General features: G+C 44.9%; 1 protein-coding gene across 1 annotated transcript in view; it reads left to right on the top strand.

Moving 5' to 3' along the window:
• LOC309415081 (SET-binding protein-like) overlaps positions 1 to 26157 on the top strand; it is a gene marked incomplete at its 3' end in the record, with an annotated part of 246554 nt that overhangs the window by 155679 nt on the left and 64718 nt on the right. The window contains 1 exon segment of the mRNA XM_082012495.1: positions 9524 to 12989. Coding sequence (XP_081868621.1) covers positions 9524 to 12989 — 3466 coding nt within the window.

Genomic DNA, 26157 nt, shown 5'->3' with positions numbered 1-26157 from the left:
ACGGTCGTGAAAGAGGAGTTGCAGGTGGGCATCACCATCTTCATAGCACACATCCATGCCTAAGGCATCCTGGTGCAGTTCTGGGTGTCTGTCCTCAAACTTGCCTTCCTTAGGGATGTAAACTAAATCACCTGATTGAGAACCGGAGTGGATGGCTACGCCATAGGGGCATTACCTCTAGTCCAGAAACAGAACCATCTACCATGTCTTTGATGTCTTCAACACGTGCAGCAAAATTCCCCAGTTGTCACCTCATGCAGTTGCTGCCAGTTCTAGGGAAAAGGGGAGAGATATCACTTTTAATCTGCCAAGAGCAGTGAAAAACAGGCACAGGTTATACACAAACTGGGAGGATGAAGCTTCTGAAACTCCACTCATCCTCTAGGCTTTTGCAAAATGGGGCAGGTTTCACTGCATGCCTACTTGGACAGTTAGAAGGACTGCGTGACGTGCAAGGGAGGTGAGCGTACTCCTGTGCCTTCCAGCAGAAGATAGTTATTTTACTGGTGAAAACAAAAGAGAATCCCACTTGGGACTCTGATCTGAAACCATGTCTTTGAGAGGGTCCGGAACACGTCCCGTCTCCGGATGGTGTACCCCACACCATTTCCTAGCTTTGCACAGAGTACAGTGACTTTTCAGTACATACTCAGTGGAGCCAGAAATTCGTCACATATGACCTCTTAAGGCAGATTTTCCAAAGGGAACAAACCTCCCACATTTTGCTACAGATCACTGAAGTTCATCTTTTCCAGGTGAATTTGCTGAAGGCGATGCTCTCTCCAAATTCATGGTGCAAGACTCGGTTCTTGCAGGGAGGTGGGAAGACTCTGTATATTTGACCTCTCCCGCAAATTTTCGTGAGCTTTAACCCAGCTGCACCAGATAGATAGATGTTCTGGCAGATTTCGGGACTTTTTGCTAATGCTGTCACACGTGCAATGCTTCATGCTAGACCTTAGCTGCAATCAGGATGCTCTGAAAAAATTAATCTGGCGGTCAGTAACTGCTAAATGAAGTGCATGCTAAAAGGATGATGAGCTAACTGACTGGAGCTCACAGCTTTTATGAGCTTCTCTAAATGCCTGTTTTCAGGTGAATTCAGCATCTCCTTGACATTTAAGGACTCAATTTATAATCAAATTATTTAACTCTAGTGGAAAGAATCACGGGCCTCAGTGGAAAAGCCTTTTATATTTCCCCCACCCCTCGGAAAAAAAAAAAAAGTATCCAGGGTAAAACTGCTATTCCTATACTAAATGAAGGATAAAGGAAATCTTTCAATGCAAATTAAACACTGCAGGCTTTTAAAAATTACAGCAGAAACTTACGGTGCACAGCTGTTCACATCCTTAATTCCAATTTAGCAATCTGAGACGTGCCAAAGCATAATGTCCTGGACAGCACCAGCAACCTTTCAGAGATGGATACCCCTTCCTCCAGTCCATCCTGGGATCCTTCTGCTGTTTGATTTTTGCCAGGTTACTGTACAGATGTACATTGCCCTCAACAACTTGAAATTCCAGAGCAAAGCAGAAGAGCGGGATGAGACAGAAACCCAGACTTGCAACGGCGTAGGTGCACACCGGGAAGAGTAGGTCGAGCTCCGTGGAGCTATGCAACTTCTGAAGGGATGGAAGTGCCTTTTGTATATGAATAACAAAGCCTTAATATCACTACTGCTGCTAAGGTCATTAGCAAGGCTTTTGGCCAAACGAACACATGCAGCTTAGAAAGGCGTCTTGCTCTGGCTTCGTGGATGTAATGTCTGAAATGCTTGCCTAAAAATCTTTGTGCTGGCTTAAGGCCAAACAAGGACCAAACCGGGGTTATCTCACCAGATGAATGGGCAAAATTGTATGAGTCCCATTGTAGTCCACCTAAGCTGGTGCCCAGTTGTTCTCTCCCAGCTGCCTAAACTGAGGCAGCAAACTGTGTTATGCTTAAACACGATATTTAAACTGCATTGTTATGTCGGCGGTGATGGGCTCTTTGTTGGAGATGACAGAAAAATCCCATTGTTTAGAGTTTTCCCAGACTCGGTGCTTACTACAAAGCCCTGAAAAGAGCAGGGTTGTTTAAACATTTGATAAAGAAAATATGTGCAGGGATGGGTCTATCCCACTAGTACGGAGCAGATCAGCTCCCAGTGCCAAATCCTACCTTTATAAATTCACCATGTTGTTGCAGTTTGCCCAAACTAAATCCTCAAACCCCGTGTGTGGAAAATGGAAAGGTCTGAAATCCCACAGAAGATGAAGTAGTGCGCAAATCATCCAATTTAAAGCTGGTAGCAAAATTAATTTGGAATAACTTTGGAATTTCTGAATTATTTAGCAAATCATGATGCTTTACTAGGAATGCATGAAAAATTACGATTTGCAACCACGTGAGCATCTTTGGACCCTTCAGTAATCTCTGTGCGTTGCTTTACCTTTTCCTTGAGGGTAGGTGCTTTAGATAGGTATTCTCAAAACATGCAGAAGCCTGAACTTCAGTGTCTCCGTACTAACACAATTACACAAATATCTCAGGGAAGACAGAGCTACATAGCAACGGGAGTGCAAATCTGGAAGGACCTCCAGCAGCTTCAGTGAAGATCCTTCTGGTTTGCCTGAGTCTGTGATGTTTGTGTTCGGTGAATGGACACAAATAGGTGATGCTTTGCTTTTAATTAACCCACTCCCACCCCATGCTGTGTTTTACTCTCAAGTAGTCCCCCGGCAGCTTCATGTTAAGTCCTGCCTCTCTTTCCATGTCTAACAAATGATCCTCGCTCCTGTGAGTGCGGTGGTGTTTGGGCTTTGTACTACTGAAGACTCAGGGAGCTGCGGAAGGAGTAAACTCTGGGAGTGATAAATTTGACGAACAAATCTGGAAAATCCCCTCGTTTGGCATGATAGCAATGAATTTTATGTTAGGGCCTGTTGACCTGTTTTCCATAGTACTGTAATTTGAATTAAAGCCCCTATGTCTGAACCGGATTCAGTGGGGTTTCTCAGAAGACACTACTGCTGTTTGCACTTCCAGCAAGTGTCATACGCTGGTTTGTGATCCCTCCTCCCTGGTTAGAGTCACTGAGGACCTAAAGAGCTTCCTGAAACCATTTCAGATACTTGCTATTATGAACTGATCTGACTTGGTCACTGGCCCCTCCTATAAATTGATCACGTCTCATGTCAGTGACGGCTCAACCTGTAAGCCATCAGGCCAGACTCAAGTTCCCCTGAACTTGGTGTCTCCTCCATTTGGCATCTTTTATTTACAGAGTAGTGCTACCCCAGGAAGGCTCAGTGCACTCACCAAAATACATGAAATAATCTGCAACCTGTAGTTCTGATTGGAGCCTTCAAGTGAGCAGTTTGCAGCTGTCCCATTGGGACACAAGAGGAAATGCTCAATTTTAAGCAAAAGTATGAGCTGAACTGGGATTACTTATTCATGAGTTAGAGCTAGAAATTTCAGTTTTTTCTTGCTCTCGAAGGGTTTTCTTCTCTAGTAACATGTTTTCATGCATGTCTAGGAAGCAGAAAGTGAAGGGAAAGCTTTTTCAAGAGGAAGAAATCACCTGGAGCTTCTCCAGTTTCTAGGAGCTCCTTGTGAAGGACCGAAACAGAATCTTGATTTTTCAGAAGGCAGAATGCCCCTTGCATTTTCCGCTTAATCTCCGTGCCGCCAGATTTATTCATTCAGTCTTGAAAATCTCAAGTTGACCTTTTTCTGGGCACCAAAGGCCTGTTACCAGCATTGTCTGGAGTACTTTTGAGTATAAGCTTGAGGAAAAGCAGGTATGAATTCAGGCCTTCCTTTGCTCTGAGCTGGCTGGTTACAAGGAAGGTCCACGACGCATGCAATATTGCTGCCGCAGAGTGCTGGCCCTGAGCCGATATCCTTCTCCGCATGCCCTGGAGACAACACCTGGTGGCCAGCTTCTAGCCAAGGCAGGTGGCAAACAGAGCAAATGTCCGCACACATCCAAGCAGTCACAGCTTTGCCCCATGGATTTCCAATGAGATGCCAGCTCCCGGTTGCCAAAATTGCTGTTAAAAATGGCTTACAAGTTCCTAGACCACACAGAGGTATTATATGGTCTTTTGATGAGATTCGTTCTCACCGGAGAGGCATGGGTGGCCCTGAGATAAAAGGAAACACTTCCCAAGACTCTGATTCTATGTGACATTATTCATTTAGGAAAGCCTTTCCTCTTTTTCTTTTCTTTTTTTTTATTTTATAAATTTTATTTCCAGCCTACGAAGAAGATAACAAAGGATGGTGTATCCCCGGAGCACACTCTGATGTGTCACTGTGGATGCCAATCCCCACAGACGCTCCCGATGTTATTAATTTTTAAAACAAACTTGCTGATTGAGGTTCTGACTGCCTTTAAATTGTCTCTACAAGGAGACTGTGTACTAATTAACCCACAGAAACAATCAATGATGTACCTTTTTCAAGTTTCAGGGTGATTAGAATATGAAAATGAAGAGCACAATGGTGCAGATGTTTTAAAATCACAGCAGACAGCAATTAGTGACATGGGAACCAGCTGCTTATCTCTCCAGATAAAGCCTCTTAATAGGGAATTACACTTGAGGAGCCATTACACAGATGGATCTGTGAATGATTTAAAGAGGAGGCGTTGCAGTATTAACTTTGATTTGCAAGCCAGATTCTTGACAAGCTCTGTGTGTGTTACCTCCACAAAAAGGTGCCTTTGGAGCAGGGGGATACCATCTCCTGTAAGCAATCAGATCTTTTTCAGGTGATGGGTTTCTCTAATGGTGTATTTTATCATCATCATTATTACTATTTTTAGTTACATTCATTTGGATTTGGATTTTTTTATTATTTTACAAAGCTCTTGATTTGGTTGCTGGCATCTCCTCCCACTTCTTGCTTTGGGACTGGAAGCAGCGTGTGGATTTAGAGAGATGCTCAGGCGAGGGAACGGGGAGGCAGCGTGAGACATCCAGTAGTTAAATGAAAAGAGTCCCTGAGGGATGGATTCTGCTGTTGGCTACTGCTTGCAGAGTAGGGTGCCGCTCGTCATGGGACTGATGCAGTCTCATCCTCTCAGCTGCAAGGGCCAGAATAAAACCGTAAAGAGGACTAAGCTCATCTGCAGGTGCAGGGCTTCACAGGTCTGGCAAGGCAGGTGTAAACACACAGTCCCTCCTCCTCTGCTCTCTGGCCAGTGCTCTTCAGTTGCCAGTATATGGGATGTATATGGGATGTATATGAGCAGGGCTCATGTATGTACCCACCGTTGCCAAAGCTGAGGACTGAAACTCAGGGGTTTGCAATAAAAATTTATACTACTGATAAGAGGTTTCAAACTTCATTTTTTTAGTCTAGGGTTTAGCATGTGCTGGATCACATTGTTCAAACTTCTTTGCAGTTCTGAAAACTATTAGCTTCTTTATGTGTGTTTTATTTTCTTGAAAGGAAAGATGGGGTTATTACCCACTAAGCACATCCAGTAAACTGAATATCAAGAGAAATATTGACCAAGTCTGGTGATACGTGATAAAAATGCATGAGTTAAGCTATGCTTCTATTTTCACAAAAGAAGAAGGGGCAGACTCCCTGTGCAAAATAGCTAGCTGCTGAAGAAAATCCCATTTAATAAAAGGGTAAACTACAAATAGAGATAGGCACTGAAGTTGAAGTATTTTTAGGGTCTCATAAATGAAAAAGAAAATAAAGGTAAATCTTTCTATTTTCAGGAAAAAGCCCACTATTCTTGATGCTGGTGTTGGCCATGCTGCCATAGAATCATAGAATCATTAAGGTTGGAAAAGACTTTTAAGAACATCAAGTTCAACTGTCAACCCAACACCACCATGTCCCAAAGTGCCACGTCTACACATTTTTTGAACACTTCCAGTGATGGTGACTCCACCACTTCCCTGGGCAGCCTGTGCCAATGTTTGACCACTCAGTAAAGAAATTTTTCCTAATATCCAATCTAAACCTCCCCTGGCGCAACTTGAGGCCATTTCCTCTCGTCCTATCACTAGTTACTTGGGAGAAGAGACCAACGCCCCCCTCACCACCACACCCTTTCAGGGAGTTGTAGAGAGCGATAAGGTCTCCCCTCAGCCTCCTCTTCTCCAGACTGAACACCCCCAGTTCCCTCAGCCGCTCCTCATCAGACTTGTGCTCCAGCCCCCTCACCAGCTTCGTTGCCCTTCTCTGGACACGCTCCAGCACCTCAACGTCCTTCTTGTAGTGACGGGCCCGTAAGGAACTCTATTCAAGTCAACAGCTCCTTGCCAAGACCTATGGAGCTGCAGTATATTGCACACTTAACTGACGAATAAAGTAATGAATTTCTGTGAAAGTCATCAAGATACAGGTTTCTGAAGAGCCATGTTTGCCCTCACCCTACTGACACCTCTGGAGTCCTCTGCTAGCTCAGTGGAGGGTTAGGTTAGCTGAGCTGGGGCTTGTTGGCTTCTTAGGGTGGTGCTCACCCAACAGGACAAATTGAAGCCTAAACGTCGAGACCGATGGGATCAGACAGCAACCCAGATGGGTACACAGGGAATAAAATACACTTGGCTGCATTTTTAAGTAAACAGTCCCTGTGTATCCATTGCAGCCAGTGAAACCCAATCTGATGCAGCCAAATGATCTCTGGTTGCCGATCTGCAGATGAATTATTTTGGGGTGATATGAACATGTCTGGCAAGGGAGAGCAAACAGTAAATGTTATGCTGGAAGAAGTTGCATGAGGAAGCAGAGCGGACTGTTATGTGCTTGAGTACATATATAGTTTTGACAACCCGCTTAGGAAATTGAGTCCCCTGATCCTGCAGACTGCTTGTTTTTTGAAGGCCTATTGAAATCGGAGTGCTTATCCGTGTGATTAAATGCCTCCAGAGTTGGCACCTTTGATGACATAGGCATATCTTTCTCGTGAATTGTAAGATAGATGTTGTGGTGGCTTGCGGTGCTGGAGTAATGACAAGGCTATCATTAGGGATATGTTGGAAGTTGCATCATCATTTTATAATGTGCAGGCTGAGGAAATGAAGCTGGAGGAGCCAAGCGATACATCAGCATTCATCGCTGATATATAGCTGGCCTCTCAGTTCTGAGCCCTTATTAACTGCCTTAAAATACTGACCAGAGATTATTGCTCCTTTTAAACCAGACAACTCTGTGTGTGCGGTGGGCTTGAAGGGACCAGGGTGTTGCCAGTATGTGATGTTTTCACTCACTGCTGTTTTCACTCTTCCTTTTTTTATTTTTTTTCCTTCCAAGTGAAATGTCTCAGGTCACTTACTTAGGTAGTTTCACAATTCAGCATTTTAGAACTAAAGTGGGTGTAAGGAGTTGCTTTGATTTCAGCCATAAGGCCAGGATCTGTGCAGAAGGAGCCCAGCCCTGTCTCGGTATGTGTCCTGGGGGCCAAGAGAGGCCTCAGCCCATCATTCCAGGGTTTTTCCAAGTCACAATTCATAGTTCCTCAGGAAGATGATGCTTCATGTGAGGCTTGGGTGGAGGGCACCCACCTCCAGCCATGCTGGAACCTCAGCAGGGGATGGCCACCTCCCACACACCTCCTCATGCCCAGCTGACAGCACACCAGGCTTGTTGGCCTGGGGGCAAGAGAAGACCCAAACAGCTGAAGTAAAATGAAGCTCAGGAGCTTTGTCACCACATTACATAAAATCAAACTACCAAACTTCAGTGCCAGTGCTGCTGAGTTCCTTCTGACCCTGCCCTGGCCTCAGACCAAGGATGTGGATGCCGGGTGGGCTCCAGTTTCTGAAGGAGGGCCACAGCGACGTGGGTCGCGGCCGCTGCGCGTTGTGTGGCTCACATGCGGGAAGCCACTGTGAGGAGGAGGAGGAGGAAGAGGAGGAACTGGTTCATTCCCCCAGGGCTGTTTATGCTTTCGGCTCTTTTCTCAGGCTGAAGAAACTGGGTGTCGCTTGCCCGCGACATCTGCAGCTCCGCCGCAGCTGCGTGCTTTCATTTTCTCACTCCACAATTCCTGGAAATCTCTGCTTTCCCTGAGCATGGCTGGTCCATGTGCACGACAGCTGAACTATCCACAGGGTTTAAGAGTCCCTGATTACTCCTCAGATGATGGACCAGAACAGCTTCATCATTATTGCCCATTCCAGAAAAGCCACATGCCCATTTTTATATGCACGTGAAAGATATCTCAACATCAATTGGCCAACAACATGTATGTTTACTGGTCACTAAATAATGCAGCATGGGCTTAGGGGTGTTTAGCACCTTCCAAATCCTTCTGAAGTTGCTCAGAACTGAGAACACCTCGTTTCCCAGCTCAAAACCCTCTTAACGTTGACAGCCTCCTTGCCCCAAACACCCCAAACGGGAATCTAACGAAACACTGCTGATAGAAACTTAATTGTAACAGGGTGTTTGCAGAAACACGAGACACTTCGCAGTTGTTTTCTATTGTTCTTCCCTTGGTTACGCATTTATTTTAAGTCTCTCATCATTTATTTGGCATTCAGAATGGTGTCATTACAGTTTGCTAAGAACAGTTGTTTGCGGTACTAGGTGTACAGAATCAGTTGCACAGTTTGACCCAGAGCTTTTAAAAAAAAAAGCTCCTAAATGTAACAGGAGAAGACAAATGGCTAGAAGAGGTCAGTTAATGAAAGTAAAAAAAAATTTTTTTTTTTTTGTTTTTGCTTTAAGAGACTTTTCAGAAGGTTGCAGCTGTACCAAACGTAATTTCTTTAGCTGAGGGAGGCCCACCAAGAGAAAAAAGTAGATTTTCTTTTGCTCTGTAACAGTCTTCAGCATAATTTTGCCCTTACTGTAACCTCTGCAGCTTGAAGAGTTGCTGTCAGATTAGAAATCGTGTTGAAAATATCTCTTACCAACATTGCAAACAGCAGATTATTAAAAAGGGAGTAATGCAAATCCTGAACCTGCCAAGTGTGCCTCACACACTTGACGCTATGCATATGATTTTAAGCACTAAGTTTGTGGGGATGACTTCTATGTGGAAATTTAAGCAAGTAAATATTTGCTTCATAGGGAAGTGGACCCATGGGTTTTCCTCTTGTTTGTTACAACTTCCGAGATAATTTTGCATTTTCCTTGTTTACAACAATGAGCTTAATTGCTGTTGTTGAGCATCAAGTTCTGTGAAGGATTATTTTTTAGGAAAAAGGGATTCTCACCAGGAGGCTGAGTTGCACCATTCATCCATTGAAAGGAAGTATTTTACTTGTGTTTTAGATTAAAAATCAATAGAATATGTTTCCTTAGCAATTTAGCATTTATAGAAATATTTCCATTGTTTTTAGAGTGGGAAAACAAAACAAAACTTGTTTACAGTACATGAATCTCAATGCAAATTTGGCTCAAATATAAGAAGACTGTATAAAGTCTCCTAACTCTTAAAAGGACACTGGCTAAGAAGAGTTGTCATTCACTGTACAAATAAAAAGCTGCAACCAGGGGCTTATGAATGGCCTGATAAACTAATGGTTTTTTTTGCTATTTATTTTCTTCTACCTTCCAGGTTTATGACAGGCCACAAAAACATTCTGCTCTGCACTATGATCCGGGCCTCCAGCAAGACTTCACCGGTGACACCTTAAAATCAAAGCACCAGCAGAAAAGTTGCAACCAGCACCATCTTGACTGGTCAGCGAGCTCCGATACTGGATCCGCTTCACAAAGTTGCTTCATCAACACCGAACCCAGTCGAGAAGCAGTTAGTGCCACCAAGGTCTCTGCTCCAGAGCCAGGAGTTTCCTTCAGCAAATCCCAAGCGAAGAAGTCCTGCGCCAGCAGCACGTGGGGGCAGCTGTCGGCCAGCAGTAAAGAGCTTGCCATTTGCAGTGCGGTCCCATCACCCAACAGCATCAGCGTGGCCACCCAGCCGAGCAACGCCTCCGAGTGCAATGGGCTTTTGCCTCTCGGTGATCAAGAGGGAGGCGTGCAGCTGGAGGTCCCCGACCAGCCCGCCGGGAGTACAAAGAAGAAGTCCAGCAAAAAGGACTTGATAAGTCAAACCATCCAAACTGCAGACATCGAATGGGTGAAGAGTGCTCAGAAAGCATTTGACAGCAAATCCCATGACAGCATGGAAGGGAAAAAGGAGTCTTACTCGATGGACAGTGTGTTGGATACATCGCCCTCGAAGCAGAATCCCACTTCTGCTAGCAGTTGTGAAAGTGACACCAGTCATGTACGAATTACTATCCCAATAAAGTCTCCGACAACAGATACATCTGGCCACAAAAGGAAAAAAAGGCAATCCACAAAATCTTCCATGGAGAAAACTATCCAGGAGAAAAGCCTGCCTTCTGGTCTTGCTATGAGCAGTGAAGTAGCAAACAGGACTAGCTCTCAACCAGAGGGGAGTAAAAAAGATCTTCGAGCCACAAAGCCAGGGAAAGTGATTGAAAATGAGCCCCCCTTAGTAGCTATTGACAGTGGTGTGCTCACTGACAAAGCTTCCCCCAACAGTGCCACCAGACTCAGAAAATCTGTAGCTGTGACATCCACTCTCCTACCCACAGATCTTCCCACAGCTGGCAAATTATCTGAGGTTCAGCACCCCAAACTTGCAGCTAAGCGGCGATGGACCTGCAGCAAACCTAAATCTATTCTTCGGGAGACCTCCCTGACAACGTCTGAGAAGCTGATGGTGGAGCCTCCTTCAGCCTATCCCATCACACCATCCAGCCCTCTGTATACCAATACAGACAGTCTTACTGTGATCACACCTGTCAAGAAAAAAAGAGGACGACCAAAGAAACAGCCTTTGCTCACTGTTGAAACCATTCATGAGGGAACCTCCACCAGCCCAGTCAGTCCAATCAATCGTGAATTTCCAGGAACAAAGAAAAGGAAGAGGAGACGGAATCTGGCCAAGTTGGCCCAGATGGTCCCAGGAGAGGACAAGTCCATCAGTGAACTCAAGTTTCACAAAAAGGTCGGGAAGCTTGGGGTCTTGGATAAGAAGACCATCAAGACCATTAATAAAATGAAGACCCTCAAGAGGAAGAACATTCTCAATCAGATCTTGTCCTCCTGCTCCAGCAGCATAGCTCTGAAGGCAAAAGTCCAGCCACCGTCTAGTGCTGGGCCAACCACCATTGATGCCAGACTAGGGAAGCAGATCAATGTCAGCAAGAGGGGGACTATCTACATTGGTAAAAAACGGGGCAGAAAGCCAAGAGCAGAGCTGCAGCCTCAGCCAGAAGAACCTAAGACAGCCATCAAGCACTCGAGGCCTGTTTCCAGCCAGCCAGAAAACCCAGCAGTGCCTTCCAACCTGCAGTCACTTGTGGCATCGTCACCAGCAGCTATTCATCCGCTTTCGACACAGTTAGTGGGGACTAACGGCAACCTTAGCCCTGCAAGCACTGAAACTAATTTTTCAGAGTTAAAAACTATGCCAAATCTTCAACCTATCAGTGCTCTTCCTACAAAAACCCAGAAAGGAATGCACAGTGGAACTTGGAAGCTGTCTCCACCCAGGTTAATGGCTAATTCACCTTCCCACCTCTGTGAAATAGGTTCTCTGAAAGAAGTCACGCTGTCACCAGTAAGCGAGTCTCACAGCGAGGAAACCATACCCAGCGACAGTGGGATAGGTACAGACAACAACAGCACTTCGGACCAAGCCGAGAAAAGCTCAGAATCCCGCCGGAGATACTCCTTTGATTTCTGCACCCTGGACAACCCAGAGGCTATCCCATCTGACACCAGCACAAAGAACAGGCATGGTCACCGGCAGAAACATCTCATTGTGGATAACTTTCTCTCTCATGAGAGTATGAAAAAGCCAAAGCACAAGAGGAAAAGGAAAAGCCTGCAGAACAGAGATGACCTCCAGTTTCTGGCAGACCTTGAGGAACTCATCAATAAGTTTCAAGTGTTCAGGATTTCCCATAGAAGTTATACATTTTATCATGAAAATCCATATCCCAGCATCTTCAGGATTAATTTTGATCACTACTACCCTGTGCCATATATCCAGTATGACCCATTGCTCTATCTTCGCAGGACCTCTGACATGAAGTCTAAGAAGAAGCGTGGTAGACCTGCCAAAACCAATGACACCATGACAAAGGTGCCTTTTTTACAAGGGTTCGGTTACCCTATTCCCAGTGGGAGTTACTATGCACCCTATGGAATGCCTTACACATCAATGCCTATGATGAATCTTGGTTACTATGGTCAGTATCCAGCTCCTTTGTACCTGTCTCACACGCTCGGAGCGGCTTCCCCATTTATGAGACCTACCGTGCCCCCACCCCAATTCCATGCAAGCTCTCATATGAAGATGTCCACCACTGCCAAGCATAAAGCAAAACACGGAGTACACCTACAAACACCTGTAGGAATGGGCCTTGGAGACATGCAGTCCTCTTTGGCTCCTCCAAAGGTTGGAGGAACAAGCCTTTCAAGTGGCCGACTTCACAAAAGGAAACACAAACACAAGCACAAGCATAAGGATGAGCGGATATTGGGGACACATGAAGATCTGAGTGGTCTCTTTGCTAGCAAGTCCACTGGCTTCTCCAGCCATGCGATCAATGAAAGACTAAGCGGCTCAGATAAAGACCTGTCCTTGCTCAACGAGAAAAGCAAGCATAAGGAGAAGCAGAAGCACCAGCATTGTGAAACCGGACACAAAGGCTCAAAGAGTAACTTTGAAGTGGATACGCTGTCTACGTTATCACTTTCTGATGCCCAGCAGTGGACACAGAGTAAAGATAAAAGTGACTCAAGCAGTGATCCCATTGACTCTTGCACAAAGAGATACTCTGGTAATACTGAGAGTAATGGAAGGTCAGAGTCCCTGGACATGTTTGGTGAAATGAATTCCTCGAGTGAGAAGCGGGACAATGATGCAAGTGGGAATAAAAGAAGAAGCTTTGAAGGGTTTGGAACTTACAGGGAAAAGGACATTCAGCCCTTCAGGACAAATAGGAAGGACAGAAGTACTTATGATTCTTCAGCCTCTTCAGGTAAGCTCTGCTTTATTCTGTTTTACCTTACCGCATTTAAGTTTTAATGCTGAACAAAAAAGGGTTTGATATTTATAGCAAATATGTTTATGAGTCAATAACTTCTCTGGCTTTTTGCAATTGACTCCCATTCTGCATCCAGACTTTGGGGAGATTTACAAGCAAGTTGGCCACGCATTAAACCAACACCTTTAAAAGTCTTCGAGTTGTTACACAGCATTTTTATGAATATTTGTCCTGCCTTTGCCTATCTCTCCTAGCTTGTTGCATTTCCTCCAAAAATCCGTTGCATTCTGCAACAGCAGCAATTTTAATACTTGTTGGCAAGGTAGGCATCCCTCTTATTGGTGTCTAATGTCACGGTGTGGTAGTCATTGCCCAGTCTTTGGGAGAACAGCCACTGTACTGAGCAGAGAGTCTCTGCTCTGGCCCACAACGCGTACAAAAGCCATTCGTTGATGGGATGGACCAGATGCATGGGAAGTTGTGGAGCTGGGTCAGCGTCCCATGACTGGTGTGGTGTACTGCTGATCCAGAGGGAACCATCACAGTGATAGCTGGGCTGAATATATGGAGACCCTGGGTACAATCCTAGCGTAAATCTGTCACTTCCAGTCAGCAGGTGTCATGTAAAGTAATTATCCTGAGCATTGAGTGGCTGTGGGAAGGGACTGGTGTCATGGAAACAATAAACCCTGGCCAATTGACTCTGAAGAGTTTTAGGACTCATGACTTGGAAATATAAGCTGGGTAGATGAGGAGGGAGGAAGCTCCTTTCGGCTGCTAAGGACATCTGTTCCTCTCCTGCAGAGGGAGAAAAAAAAGGAATCTGAATCTTGTCTGAGAGACTGAATTGTACTTTACAATAGGGAGCTGCTTTCATGATGACACAGAGGCAGGTGTTTTGCTGCAATATAAATGAATTAACTTGGGAGCAAGCCCAGAGCTCCTGCACCATCAGATATTTATCACAAAGCAGATTTGGTTCTGGAAGAGGATGGGCTTTACTGAACCAACCAGTGGTGGATGAGATTCTGAAGTGCTAAAAAAGAGCTTCAAAGAAACATAATTCATAGCATCCAAAATGAAAAAAGAATAAGCTGAGAACACAGAGAGAACAAAGAATTTGTATGACCTGCCAATGTGAGGCTCTTAAGTTTTTTATTGACTTGTAACTGATTGAGATCCAAAGACTCCTCATGCTTAAGCCACCTAGACATTTCCATTTCCTTCACTGAGACCAAGATCTGGACTGTAGCAATGAAGAGCAGTCTAAAATGAGAGCTTATCCCATGAAAACATTCCCGTTCATGATATCATATTATATCAGACCAATTGCGACACCCAGAAATGAGACACCCAGAAATATCGGAAAAGAGACTGAATTCATTCACTGGTTATATCAGGGCTGCTACATGCCTGACAAAGAACAAAATTATTCTCCACCAAGTGCTGCAGTGGCTACTGAATTAAGGAAGTTGTGTCATAGCAGACAAGGATTAAAACTCTTCAAAATTTTTAACAAGGCTATTTCTCATTTTTTAGTGGAAGTTACTGATTTCACAGTTTGATAACAGTTGGATTTGTAGCCTTTTTGCTTTCTGAACAGACTATGTTTGCTAAACCTCTACTATGCTTTCCAGTTTAATATATTTCACTTATGTGTAGCAAATTGTCAAGAGAAAATTCTCAGCACTGATGAACCCAAATGAGTTTCCAAAGCAGGGGCATGATCCCCACCAGGCTGACTTGGAAATAGAATTGGTAAAGAAAAAGTCTATTTCATGTTATTTTCCTTTAGTTTATTGTCCATGGAGATAAAAATGTAAGATGGAGTGGTAGAACTTGCCGTAGGAACTCCACCAGACTTGCTGTTTCTCATTTAAACTAAAATTATTATTTTTATTTATTTTTACTTTTCATGATTACAACTGCACATCGTTCCCCATGACCTAATCCATCAAGTCACAGATTATGAACTGGTTTCTTCATTGTCAAGCTATTATTTAGATGGAAAAATCATCAGCACTTAGCTAAGCAGAGCCAGCTAACCAGAGCCATACCTTGCACTACAAGGAAAAATACTAAAACTAAACAGCTCTGCCAAGAAAGGCCTGGAGCCAAGACTGCTCATTAAAGCCTAGGAACATCTGTCTGCTTATGACTGTCTAAGATCTCAGTGCAGCTTTTTTTCCTCTCTGCCTTTGACCTTCACTGGGATTCCCAACAGAGGTCCACACTTGAGTCTAGCCATAAGTATTAACTGGTTCCCACTGAGGAGGAATTAAACTTTTCCATGATAACCTTGACCTTTTTTCTCCTAATTCACCTCACATTTCCCTGAAGTGGCTAAAAAGTGATTGACTAATCATAAAAATAAAAGGTAAAAGAAAAAAAAAAACCCTATGAGAACATATAGCAGTGTCCCAGGAGGCAATTTCCATAGCCTGATTGCTCTTGCCATTCAGTATTTGTCATCTTTCACAATATAAAAATAATATATAACAGAGATAAGAGGAGACATCCTGAATATTCAGATGAAAGCTCTAAATAGATTAATATCACGATTTCAGTGTTATCTTTACTGCATGGGCATTTTGGCATGCTCAGTAATGCCATTTGCAACTTCATTGTATGTTGCGGGAGATGAAATATGGAGCAAAAACCACCCACACTTGGTAGAGATATCTGTGATAAGAGTGATGAGAGAACCATTTAGTGCTCTTCGGCATCCAGGCATTGCAGTTTGTTTCAGTGTACTGTGCTGGTGCAGGTGCCATTGTATTGTTGTTATTTTTGTTATTATTATCTGTGTTGTAACAGCACTTCGCCATTTCTGAGAAGTTCAGTGTTCCCTGGTGCTGTGTAGTGGTCGTGCTTATGGCAGAAAACAGTCCTGCCGTATAACCTCAAAGCCTATGCATGATTTTACAGTCTAGAAAGATTAGGATGTCAGGGGAAGTGTTGTCCCTCTTCCTTTCTGGAGGAGCTGCTGTCAGTCCTGGCACAAGAGATCCGTACCAGCCGTGAAGCATCCCATTGAGGGAATGCCACCAGCTACCTTGGTTGGCCACAGCAAACATACATTCCCTGTACTGCACCAGCTTGGACTATCAGTGGCCATTCATTAGTGGGGACCTTTGGGAGCTTTGGCGCATTTTATGTCTCTTGGCACCTCTTGGGGTTAAATGTGAACTGTTAATGCATATGGCAATTCTCTCAGTGCACTGCCTGGTTTCTCCACCATAGTTCTGGAGATCATTTCCATAAACACTAATTAATAACTCTTCCCACCTTCCTTCTCGTTTGTTCCCCGTGACCTGTTGCTTCCTACTGTAGTTTCCTGAAATTGCTATTTTTATGAGATTCCTCGCCTAACCCTCCTGCACTTAGAAAAACTGATTAATGAAAACTAGCTAAACCCAACTTGCCTGTTTGGCAGAAGACTGGTCCGGTGGCATCAGTCTTGCCTGTAGGCAAGGACACAGCAGAAGGTGTTTCAGATGCTGCCTTGCCACAGTCATGCTGTCACTTGGGCACATCCTAAACTGAACTTTAAAGCTGTGTGCGCTAAGCATTCGTGCAGTTGGCTCCCTCCTTCCACTCTCCATGGCCAGACGTACACCTCGTGCATCTGCAGCACGCGGTTGGGGCCCCTCTGGCACTCTGTGACCTGAGGCACTGCACACAGCTGGATGGCGGATTCTTTCATCTGCTCTCCAGTGGTTACTAAAGCCCCAGGTGAAGGACCCAGGGAGAGGCCACAGATCGGTGCTACAGCTGGGCTGCAGAGACGGAGAGCTTTAAAACTGTGTTCTAAAGAGGTCCTCACAGCAAACTCCACATCTCCTTGTCATGTGGCTGCCTGCTTCGCTTTCATACATGATGCTGAAGAAGAGGCTTGCATTGCTGATGAGCAGCCTCGATGCCGTAGCTTGTACCCTGGAAAAAAGCAGGAGTGGTTACCTCTTCCTTATTTCCTTAGGCGGGCAAATGAGGAAAAGCACATTTAACATTTTAAGGTGCCTCGATAAGATGGCAATTTTGGTATACAGCCTGTCTGATTATGTCCTAGTTACAATCATTGCAGGCCAGGATGTAGCTGGGAGTGAAGCAGAGGTCAAAAGTCACTATATGCAGGAGTGGATTTCTGCTCTTTGTTGTGAGACTAATTGAGGTCTACGCTACTTTATGCTCACAGTATTTCTGCCTCTCTTTTTTCAAACAGTGATTATACAAGCAAAGATTGCCTTGCTTGCATATTGGTCATCATGGCTCAAAGATCAGCTAATAAGTACACGGGTTTCGCCAGATATAGCACAGACACCACGCATAGTAAATTTACAGGAATATAAAGTTAATCATATGCAGCTATTAGGAAGGTAGTAATCATCACTCTCCAAATGCGGGACAGCTAGCATGACAAACATGCTTTACAAATTAATGCTTAACTTACCTATAAGCCCCCCAACGCCTTCCCCCCTCAACGTCCAGGAGTGCTACAAGCTGAATTTCTCCTGATTTGACCTTTCCTCCTCAGCTAGTCTGTATGGTGCTGGTTTAACTCTGAAGGACTTAGCATCAGCTTTAGATGGAGGACAGGCATCACACCATGAGTAGTGTTTGGCCCTATGACTCGAGGGGGAGAAGAGGGGCTATATATATATATATATGTATATATAAACCATGCTTATTAAATTCACGACTGTATGTGGTATTTATTTAAAGTTATTTTCTAACATCTCTATCTTAAAAGTGCCCTTTGTTCCTGTTAAAAAGCCTTACATTGGGTGATTAAACCTTCCAAAGGGAGAGTAGGAGGAATACTGGAGGAAGGGAGGAGAGGTGACAATCAAACGAATGAACAGCATTCATCTGATGTCAGTACAAACACACATATAAGTGACCATGCTCTGCTGAGGAGTGTCATTTATCCAGCTGAGATTTCTTCCCTGACAAAACTCCCCTCCACGGCTCAGTTTCCTGCTGGAATTGTCCATTGCCACACAGCACTGAATAAATCTCTGGTTCGTCCTCTCTCAGAAGTCAAATGCATTAGTGTGATTTAAAACAGGACTTGCTATGAACAAAAACAAACATGGTGAAATGTTGGCAAAGCCACCATGAGTTTTGTTTTGGTTTGAGGGAGGTGTTGTTTGGGGTTTTTTTAAGAAACAGCATATGCAGTTCTGGACTATTATCATGAAGCCTTAATCAGCCACAGTTTTACACCAAGAAAGGATCTGTATTTCGGTAGTGGGTAAGCATATTTGTTCTTCTGAATGTACATGGAAGACACAGGCAAACAGGATTAGCCAACTGCCTTATTAATCAAACTTTGCTGATTTTTGTATCGTAATATTTTCCATGAATAATTCTTTTTTTTTATAGCTCCAGAATGACAGAGCCGGTTCATTATTCTGCAGTGAACACATTGTTTCAGTAACAGGGGAAACAATGATCCAACACTATATTTAATGAACATTTTCCCATCTGAACAACTTAGAGACATATGAGTGTCTATACTGGCTGGGTCTTGCATATATACTCAGGGACATACCTTTACATACTGGAACAAGGGAGGAGAAGCGACAGTCAGGTGATGAACAAAGTTCATTAGATACCGATTCACACACACGTGTAAGTAACCTTGCTTTCTTCAGTAGTGGCACTTGACCCAACGGTACTTCGGTGTCATACGGCAACGTGAGCACAGATGCAGAGGCAGGCTGATGCGTGGTCCAGGGTTTGGAGACCCATCTTCTGTATCATAGTTTTTTCCTGTGACTGCAGAAAAGTGTCTAAATTGCAGTAAACCTCAGTGTCTGTCTGGGAAAAGGGGATAAAAGCAGTTTCCTGCTGTACAGAGCCACGGTGAGGCGTGATACACAGCGATGCCCAGCGAATACAGTGTGGGAGCAGTGGCAGTGCTTGAAGCAGATGGGAGAAGAACCAGACATGAACTTCACTCGCCGAGGTTGTATGGAATATTAGTCACCCTCCCGTTCCCCAGCTCTGCCTCTGCTGTGGTTTCCTCAGACACCCCAGGCTTCTACACAGCTTCAAGCAGCTGTAAAAGTTTTCCAGCCCCGGTGTTGGGGGGGGTTGCGCCCTCCCCCGTGTCCTGCGGTGAGGGACAGGCACTCTACAGTTGCGGGGTGAGTGTTTGTACCATCTGGCCCATTAAAGTTAGCATCAGAGCTTTACAAAATACCGTTATTTGTAAACACAATGACATTCATGAAAACAGCTCTTTGGGCCCCCGGATGCTTAAGAGTACAACCAAAACTACTGAAATGACCTCCAAAAGCATTATCTGGCCCCCTTAGGATAAATGTCCTTCTTATTGTTTTCTACTAAGTCTTCTGCCAGTCCTGGGGAGAGGAGGCCACGCTCGCATGACTGTTGCTCCATTCTGCCCATGGCATTTCCTAGAGGCTGTTGAGGGAAAACAAGAATGACGGGGAAAGCAAGTCAAAACTTTCCTTGAAAGTGTTTTGACCAAGGCATTTGAAATACAGTGAGTTTTGTTGTTGTTGTTGTTTTAATGCTACCATTTGCTTACTGTGTTGTTTCCAATGTTTGCACTGACCAAGGAGAGAAGAAACAAGAGGGAAGCTGGAGTGGGAGAGGGAGTTGGAGTATTTACCACCCAACCAATCTTTTATTTCCTCTCTTAATGATTGTATGTTTATTGCGCTGCCTGAGGCTCAGTACAAAGTCTTTTGGACCAGCAATGAATTAATCAAATTAAATGCTGTGACCCCTTTGCTTTTTGGGATTGTTACAAGCCTCCCAGCACCCTGCCTAATTTCTGCCTCTTACTTTGCTCTCTGTCCAACAGTCAAGCGGTTCTTCCTTCGCAACTTGGCGGCTCCCAGCTATTTATCTTCGCTCTTTCTGGCCAATGCCAGAATGTCTTGTTTGAAGTTTTTATTTAGACCACTGCTGGTTTATGGAGTTGTGCAGATTCCACGTTGGGTGTGCAGCAGCTTCGCGTCAGAGACAATTGGCTTCTGCTGGGCTCTTGGCTTTAAAAGGCAATAAAGAATCAGGGCCGGACTCTTGTCTCAGCCTGGTGTAAATCAAGCATCTCCCCATTGAAATCGGTGAGGTTGACTTCTGGAGTGAAGTTTCTGTCGAGGCAAAAAAAAGGTGTGGGGCTGGGAAGTCCTGTCCTGGGCTTCGGCGAGGTCCCTGTGGCTGTGCTCTCCCTGCTGGGTGCCAAAAACAGCCTCGGTTCGGCATTTATAGAGACTTTCTTAGCTTGGAGGAAGAGGGTGGGTTAAGTTCCAGTTTGTAGTCAGGATACCTGGTTAAGTGGCAGTTTAGGAAGAGTTAGGAGAAGTGTGTGCTATAGCTCTGGAGTATACACAATTTAATTTTTTCTGTAAGGTGCTGATAATCTAGGTACAAAGCAAGAGATTTGCTCAGGTGCACGGAGGAAGTAAAACGAAACAATGGCCGTATCTTTGCTATTAACTTGCTGTCACTGTGACTCAAAGCTGGGCATAGGAAAAGCTGAGCTCAAGATATTTGCCAGTGAGTGGGATCGTAATGCACTCAGGGCAACCTGCGTCCCATCCTACTCTACTGCAAAAGTGAGAGCTGGGGTCTGTGACCTCCAGAGCATGATCTGAGGCAGCTTCTCCGTTCCCACTGCCTACCAAGAGTTTTATATTCATGTATCACAGCAAAAGAAGGCTGAAAGGACATTATCCCAGCTGCTTTAATATGCCTGATTGCAATAATGATGCTGAACAACAAAAGGAGTAAGAACACCCTGTTTTAAGATTTCACCAAGAAGGAAGTCAGAATAATTCCCCTGTAGATCAAGGGCTAAGGGGAAGGGTGGGAAAGGAAAGCTTTGACTGTCCATGGAGGAGTTTTGACACAACCTCAAAGACTTGAAAAGACCCAAGGACTCCTAATAGGAATCATTAGTGATTTGTCATTGAAAACATGCAGCTGGGCGTGGATCCCCATAGGCTTTTGCAGCAGCACTGATCTGACCTAGCTTTTGCATGAGGCGGAGCTGATTTCAGGAGGCTTGGGGAGCATGTGCAATGCAGAGTTAACTGTCAAGCAAGGGCAGGACTAGATGGCGCAGAGGGACTTGCTAATGAGCTATCAAGCCATGGGTCACTGGTTAAAATTTAATCTGCGAGAACAGTGACAGAAAATCAAATCAAAGTGCTGACGTCAGAGTGATGCTAGAGCAGCAGCAAAAGCATTGCTGGTGCCTTATGCAGCACACACAGGCAGCTTAAACTGGGAGAAAACGTGAGGAACTTGTCTGGTTGATCCCAATTGCAAGATAGAGCTCAACCAATTTGTATTATACCTGTTAGTAATACACTTGTCAGTGTGGTTTTTTCGGAATGATATCAGCATATCTCATCACAGAATCGAACCCAAACCCAGCATTAAATAGCACTAGCAACAGAGTTGTGGAGACATCTAGCTAGAGTTTGCTCAGCAGCATCACAGAATGTGGATCATCAATGTACCACAAAGCACAGCAGTTTACAGGTCTGGTGATGGAGATTTTGCCATTAGGTTCCATATCATAGAATCATAGAATCATAAAGGTTGGAAAAGACCTTTAAGATCATCAAGTCCAACTGTCAACTCAACACCTCCAGGCCCACTAAACCATGTCCCGAAGCACCACATCTACATGTTTTTTGAACACCTCCAGTGATGGTGACTCCACCACCTCCCTGGGCAGCCTGTTGCAATGCTTGACCACTCTCTCCGTAAAGAAATTTTTCCTAATATCCAATCTAAACCTCCCCTGGCGCAACTTGAGGCCATTTCCTCTCGTCCTATCACTAGTTACTTGGAAGAAGAGACCAACACCCACCTCACCACAACCCCCTTTCAGGTAGTTGTAGAGAGCGATGAGGGCTCCCCTCAGCCTCCTGTTCTCCAGACTGAACACCCCCAGTTCCCTCAGCCGGTCCTCATCAGACTTGTGCTCCAGCCCCCTCACCAGCTTCGTTGCCCTTCTCTGGACACACTCCAGCACCTCAACGTCCTTCTTGTAGTGAGGGGCCCAACACTGAACACAGTATTCAAGATGCGGCCTCACCAGTGCTGAGTCCAGGGGCACAATCACTTCCCTACTCCTGCTGGCCACACTATTTCTGATACAGGCCAGGATGCTGTGGCCTTCTTGGCCACCTGGGCACACTGCCAGCTCATGTTCAGCCGGCTGTCAACCAGCACCCCCAGGTCCCTTTCCGCCGCAGCTCTCCAGCCACTCCTTCCCAAGCCTGTAGCATTACATGGGGTTGTTGTGACCCAAGTGCAGGACTCGGCACTTGGTCTTGTTAAACCTCATACAGCTGGCCTCAGCCCATCGATCCAGCCTGTCCAGATCCCTCTGCAGAGCCCTCCTACCTCCAGCAGATCAACACTCCCACCCAACTTGGTGTCATCTGCATCAAGGCCAGTAGTGATGGCTTTCCCATTCCCAGGCTCCCGAGATGACTTGATGGTTTCACCATAGCTTTCTCAGAGCTGGGGAGAGCTTACATTGCTAAAACTATAAAATGAGTTCTTACGGTTTTCACAGTTACTAGAGGGAAGATTGGTCACAAAAGGGACAAAGGCACCAGATGCCCTCAGCAATGGTATGTACAGGGGTCAGCGTGTTGGGGCATGCAGGCTTGTGCTGATGCTCCTCACCACACTGACGTGTTTGTTGTCCTTTTCACTGATTCTTAGGAGCAACTCAGTAGTCCTTCCTCTGCTGCCAGGCAGCTGGGCTGAGGATACGGAGTCCCTCCAGATGGCACGAAGCTGCTGTTTCAGCTCTGTGTCTTTGGCCTTCCTTGCCTCCAGTGTAGGCAGGGAAGGGAGCAATAGTCAGCATTGTTTTCTGTGCCAGCTATGATTAGTTGGCATAAAGAGCACTTTAGCAAGTTGACACAGACTTTGAGTTGCTTGGTTTGCTTAAAAAAAGAAAAAATCCCTGGACTACTCCAGGTTCTGTTTGCTGCCTGAAGTCTAGTCTACACCATTAAAACCTTGGGCTTATCCCAGAACGTGGTCAGTTGCAGAATGTTTGTCGTTCTGATATTTATTTATTTTCTATTTAAAAAAAAACAACTGTGGGAGAGCAACAAGTTAAAAAAATAGTTAAACTCCAGATTCATGCAGATTTCCTGTTTTGCTTCTTAACAAAACCTCAAAACCACTTTGAACAAGTTTCCCACCTCAGCTGAGGGTGGAGTTGTGTACGCCCCACACGTGGCCTCCAGAAGTGCACCCAAGGACAATAGCACATCTCCTTTGGCACGGTGGTCAAATTTGCTGCTAGCAGGGCAGTCAATACGTGCGCCTGTGCATGACTGCCCAAAAGAGCTTCTGACTCAGCCAAGTACATTGGAAAACTTAAACTTTTCTATTTCCAACAGAACAGACTGAACAGGAGAGATGTGGCAGACAGAAACTGGAGGCATTTGATAAAGGGATACCTCTCTGAGATGCTAGGCAGATATTGGCTGTTGTCAGTATGCTGGGCGATCTGTCGTAATTTCATTGATTTGATCTCGTGAGACAACATCTCGGTAAATAAGAAGAGCAGAGAAATCTATTGCACTGAAATTAATGGTTGTTGCCTGATCTCCTCTTAAATGAATTCACTGCAATCTGAAGCAATGCATGCATTTTGCAAACCCAGCATTCTTTGGCTCCTACAGTGCATCATGACATTACTTTAGGCGGTAAGCAAGATCTTATTTGTGATATAGCGTGCTGTGGTAGATAGTAAAGCAGCTAGATGCCTGGGAACTCTGGATGGAGCTATGGCATTTGGGTGTGTAATTCTAAGTAACAATAAGCAGCACTTAACATTACCTCCCACACTAGAAGCCTATCCATTAAAAGTTTAGCCAAGTCAGCTGTGCAAGTTCTTGCATAAAACGACAAACTGCTAAAACGCTAATAGGAGCCACTCTTATGTTAAAGAGTGGGTAGAGCAGGATGCATTAACCCACATTCTCCTTCTCTACTGCTAATCGGGAGAGAGTCTTGCTGAGATCAAAGAAACCCCTAGCAGGTAAAAATGATAATAAATCAGGCTCAAGCCCAGGTTCAGGACTCCTGAGTCTTTTTCTCAGCTCTGTTTCTGAGATGCTGCATAGTTTGAAGAAGTCAGTGAATTTTATTAGACCATCCATGAGTCAACTTAAGTCCCCGTGAGAATGAACTGGGTGTGTCTAAGTCCCAGGGAATGGCTCAGTCCGTTTCATCTGAAGAAGGACTTATATCGCAGAGAAACTGAGAGAGTATTTAAATCTGGACAGTGTGTTTTGGACTTAAGAGTAACTTAAGCACATAAGTATATGCTTTCGCATGTGTTCAGCCATCGACAGTTCCTAGCAGTCCATCATGACTCACAAGTGGGTGAGGAGCTGCTAATGTCTCCCTCGGTGTTGAAAAGGGTCCGCTTCATTAAGTCACAGCCTGACCAAACCCACCAGTTTTAGGTGACGTTGAGCTAGCATGGAACACGTGAGCAAGAGACATTTGGGGCATGTTTATACTGTTTTTGTGGGCCAAACCAGAAGGTGAGTCTACGCCTCTGGACTGCTTGTTACAGGCTGGCTTGTGTTCACACAGCTGAGAGCTGGGAGTGTCTGGAGCGGACAGATTGATCCACGTTGCACAGCACTTGATCCTGATCTCCTCTGGGCAACATCTCCCTGTAGCCCTGGAGTACAATTATAGTTATTTCTGGGTTGTTTTTTTTCCTAATACAGATGGCAAAATAGGGGCTTTTCTACAGCCATCTATCTCCTTGAGTGCTCTGGGAAGTGACAGGAGGGATACTGGAGTTTGGGGACTTCAGACTAGCATTGCAACATTGCACCAGGCAAAGAGAAAACGCTGTGTGGTGCATGTCCACACTGTGCCTGAAGCAGAGCCTGGAGCACACTTTCATCTTGGCCATGCCCAGCTTTCCTCTTGGGTGGAACCACTGGCTCCCTAATGGCCAGCTAACAAGTGCAGAGAGTGGAGGACCTGGACACCAGGATACAGGAGAGGGACAAGTCAGTCTGGCAGTGTGGAAACACCCTGACGTTCCTAAGTGCCGGCTAAGTCTGGGGCATGAGGGAATGCCTGATTCCTGGCCTAAGTCAATTCCTGATGTTTATCCGATAGAGCTCTAAAATAGAAGATTTATAAGCAAAAGAACTCCCCTTCCACTGAGCTGAAACTCTCTAGCTTCTGTATCTTATGCTTCTGGTTGTTGAGATGTCGACCTTCAGCAAGAGGAGGCAATGCCTCCACTCCAGCCTTACCTGTAGCCTGGTATAGTCCGGGCAAGTGGAAATGCTGGGATCAGACCCCCTCAGGCTAGACAGCCTAGATCTCTAGTTTTTTATTTTCTGGATAGGTGCTCAAACCATTAATATCGTGTGCTTCCTCCTCCCACTTATCCCACAACACAGGTGCTTGCCCTTCAGAGGGGAATTTGCATTTTGATTCCCGCGTAAGCAGGATTGCACGCTGTTGAGCCTTGAATTAAGCACTTACCCAGCCACACTCCTAAGAATAATATTTCCTAGTGCCTACGCCTGAGTGGCTGCATGCAACCACGCTAAATCATCCCATGAAGGCCCCACAGCTCACCATTCAGTTGATGGAGAAACGTGAGAACATCGCTTGGGTGCTACTTCAGAGGCATCCGTCTCTGCGTTGCTTGTATAGTTTGCGTAGGCACCTGCCTTGAGTGATCTGAATCATTCTGCTGGAGCCAAGCACCTATTTTATTTAGATGTTGCAACAAATAAATTGAGTGCCTAAAGCAGGCAGTCTCAATCTAGCCTTCAGGGTCTCCATGTTTACTGACTGATATAATGATATAATAGTCCTTGCTCAACTCAAAGAGCTGTTGCAAGATTTTAATTAATTAATACTGGCAAGGCTTTCAAATGTTGGAAATGAAATGAGGTCTCTAAACAAAGTGTATTATTATGACTTGACAGCACTTTCTGCTACACTTTCGCACCATACCTGAGCACAGAGCAGGGCAGCTGCATCCTCTGATTCATCATGAATCACGAAGAAGCCTACTTAAAATGTGGATAGTATTGATATATTTATACTGGTTAAAATATTCCAGGGAAGAGACATTACTTCTCACTCTTTTTTT

This window comes from Phaethon aethereus (genome assembly GCF_964289735.1).
Source record: "Phaethon aethereus genome assembly, chromosome: W".
Taxonomy (NCBI): domain Eukaryota; kingdom Metazoa; phylum Chordata; class Aves; order Phaethontiformes; family Phaethontidae; genus Phaethon; species Phaethon aethereus.
The sequence above is the reverse complement of the archived record's forward strand: the minus strand, read 5'-3'. Positions and strand labels throughout refer to the sequence as shown.